We start from the raw sequence: 2960 nt of genomic DNA, 5'->3' as shown, positions 1-2960 counted from the left end.
AAGTTCTGGAAAACCTTTCAGTGCGAAAAATTAAATTTGCAACAACAAGCATTTAATATTGAATTTACGTGATTTTATTTAAAATATGTAGTCTGGTTAATTACGGAATATTACAGTGGTTTGATAAAGCAAAATTGAATTTTTAAGGATCAGCTGATAAAAGTTTAACGGTTCAAAAAGAGATAATTGAATACCCCGACTACATTTAGTATATTTTAGTATATTTCTTCAAGGCGCTTAGGTATATTTACTGTAGGCGGTCACACTTTCCACAGACTCCCTCATATGATTGACAAATTAATGTTAAAACTGACAATTTATTAGAGAAAAATGAATTTAAAAGCGGAATTTGTGCTCTGTTTTGTGCTAAGCGCGGTAGCCGGCAGTTGGGTAAGTGATTAACCTTTCGCAATGAACAAGCGGAGTGTTCATATGTTGTTTAGGGTTTCCTGGAGCATGACAGTTGGGTCACAGTGGAGCTCCAACATTCGCTGGTTGCCGATTCGGACAGCTTTTCCTTCCGCGGGAATGTGACAATTCCAAGTCTGAACTCTGGATTGGCCAATGTGGACCAACCAGCGTTAAGCAATGCCGATCTGGATTTGTTGAAGGTAATTATGGTTTTGGAAAGTCGGGAGGTATAAAAAGTCGGTGAGCCGGTACGCTGTAGTCGGTTGTTCCTTCTGCTTTTTACTGTATTGCTAACTATTTACTTTGTTAATGATTTAATGGCGTTAAATTTCATTGATCTCAAAATATCCTCAATATTAGACCGTACATAAAATTTGACAGTTTTATTTGATTACTAACTTAAATGAGTAAACATAAAATATAATTTATTTATAGAGTGGCTATTTTTAGTCTTAACCCGCTTTTTTTAATATTTATTATTAAAGAAACTTGCCCTACAAAATGAGTTTTACCGCTTGAGGGCTACTGTGGTCTATTCAAATGGAGCGAAGGCGCAGTTCCTCACCTCTAACAAGGCCTGTCGCCTGTTGCAAGCGCAGCTCAATGACGTGCTGTGGGTGTCGCTTGATCCCTCCGGATACGTTACTGGCATTACCGTCTCTCAGGACACGGTTCCAGCCACCGCTGAGTGCACCCAGGAGGATGTTAATAAACTGGTTGAATCACAATTCAGCACTGATGTCCTGATCCGCCACGCTGAATTGGCGCCCGTACCAGATACCGCTGGCTTCATTCAGAAGGTGGAGCGGGAACGCGAAGCCAGGGAGCGAGGCGAAGTTCGTGATAACCGGGGTTTCTTTGCCAAATACGTAAGTGAAAATGGTTCCTCAATAATTCTTTGGCTAATTTCTCCTTTTCTCATTTTAAGTGGATGTACATCGTTCCGGTGGTCCTGCTCGTATTCATTTCAGGAGCTACCAACCAAGACGGTGCGAAATAAGTTTACCTGTATTTATTTGGTGCACATTTTTTGTTCCCTAGCATTTTTAAATACAATTCCTAGGCAATTCTGGATTCACCAAGTCATAGCAATTAAAAAGTATGGAAATTAAATAAATTGATTAAATATATTGATACAAATAACTTATTTCAATATATGTGCCTTTGGGAAGAAAATGTCTCGTCGTTGTTTTTTTAAGCGTCTATAACAATACTGAATTAAATTGGATTTGGAGGAGGTAATAATTCACGTTGAAGGAAATTTCATTGTAGCTATTTGGCTGCATTCTAATGCACGGTGCTCCCTTTAAGGAGTATTCATTTAAAGGTGAAACAAATGACAACTATATAACGGTAAACAGCTGAAATATATTTCATAAGAAGAGTGAACTTATTGCAAATTTATTTTGATTAAAAACTAAGAGGCCTCCAAAACTAAAATAAAATGTTTTGAAAAAAGATTGATGCTTTATTTTTGTATACTATTTCCATGTAAGCTCGAAAAAATAGTAACTGATAGTACTAAAGATCATGTATAGTTTAAAAAAAAGTTTTTTTGTGTTTTCAAATTCGATTGACTGCTTCTACTGCTTCGGGGGCCCGCTGAATTTTGAATACTATTTTCTGTCTGGTACTTTCTTCTCAACATACCGAATGGGATGATGTATTTAGAAAATTATGTTCAAAACTTAATAAAAACTGTCATATTGTTAGGAATATTATACGAATGCTCATTTAAACTTAGACTTATCAAAACTGACTTCCCGCCCGACTTTCAATGCTCAAATTCCTATTACTATCATCCAAAAGATATATGCAAATAAAATTTACTTAGCAGCAATTAAAAGTAGCAAATGAAGTTCATTTGGACGTATTAATCCAACTGAAAGTGTAAACCGTAATTAAATGCTTTTTATACCACAAGTGACGGGGTATCCGTTGAGAATCGTGAATTACACGGTCGCTTAACCACGGACCACCCCGAAATTGACTTGAGTGCGATGCGTGCCGAGTGGTTGCAATACAAATTTGTAATTACAATTCCTGGCGCCTTTCCAGGGAAGGTCTGCTAGTGGAACCCCCCAACACTTGCTAAAAAACAATTTTCACGATGTTGGCCATCCAGTGCGGTGAGGGTTACGTGACAATTTGCCGATACCCAAATTTCTCCATCGGCGAGGAACGCCTCCGTTGGCGTAAAAAACCGAATCGCCCGCGGGCTTGTTTTTTTCTACCCACAAGGCGAGCCAACATGTGGTAACCCATAATTTACGCCTAGGGATGTTATGGTTTTGATTATATCAAAGACTTTAAGAATAGTTTTTTATATTTACCATAATGAGACACAAATTCACACTTTCCGCAATCAAAACGATCCATTATTGACCATTTTTAAACAGCTAACTCCAAATCTTTTAAGGTAAATCGCTCATATATGTAGGTATGTCATCCATCCGTTAGAAAGATTGAAAAACAAGAAAGGAAGCAGACTTCTTCAAGCCGAAGTTTATATACCCTTGCAGTTATTACAAAACGACTAAATTTCGATT

At 37.5% G+C, this 2960-nt stretch overlaps 1 protein-coding gene across 1 annotated transcript; it reads left to right on the top strand.

Moving 5' to 3' along the window:
• Nucleotides 1-250: 250 nt before the first annotated feature.
• LOC108050654 (ER membrane protein complex subunit 10) lies at nucleotides 251-1551 on the top strand. The gene is made up of 4 exons (XM_017132430.2): nucleotides 251-390; nucleotides 444-611; nucleotides 897-1280; nucleotides 1340-1551. The coding sequence occupies exons 1-4, from the start codon at nucleotides 331-333 to the stop codon at nucleotides 1409-1411; spliced, it is 684 nt and encodes a 227-aa protein (XP_016987919.1). The 5' UTR covers nucleotides 251-330; the 3' UTR covers nucleotides 1412-1551.
• Nucleotides 1552-2960: the final 1409 nt, after the last annotated feature.

This window comes from Drosophila rhopaloa, unplaced genomic scaffold (assembly GCF_018152115.1).
Source record: "Drosophila rhopaloa isolate 14029-0021.01 unplaced genomic scaffold, ASM1815211v1 contig_47, whole genome shotgun sequence".
Lineage (NCBI taxonomy): Eukaryota > Metazoa > Arthropoda > Insecta > Diptera > Drosophilidae > Drosophila > Drosophila rhopaloa.
This window is presented reverse-complemented; position numbering and strand designations above follow the sequence as displayed.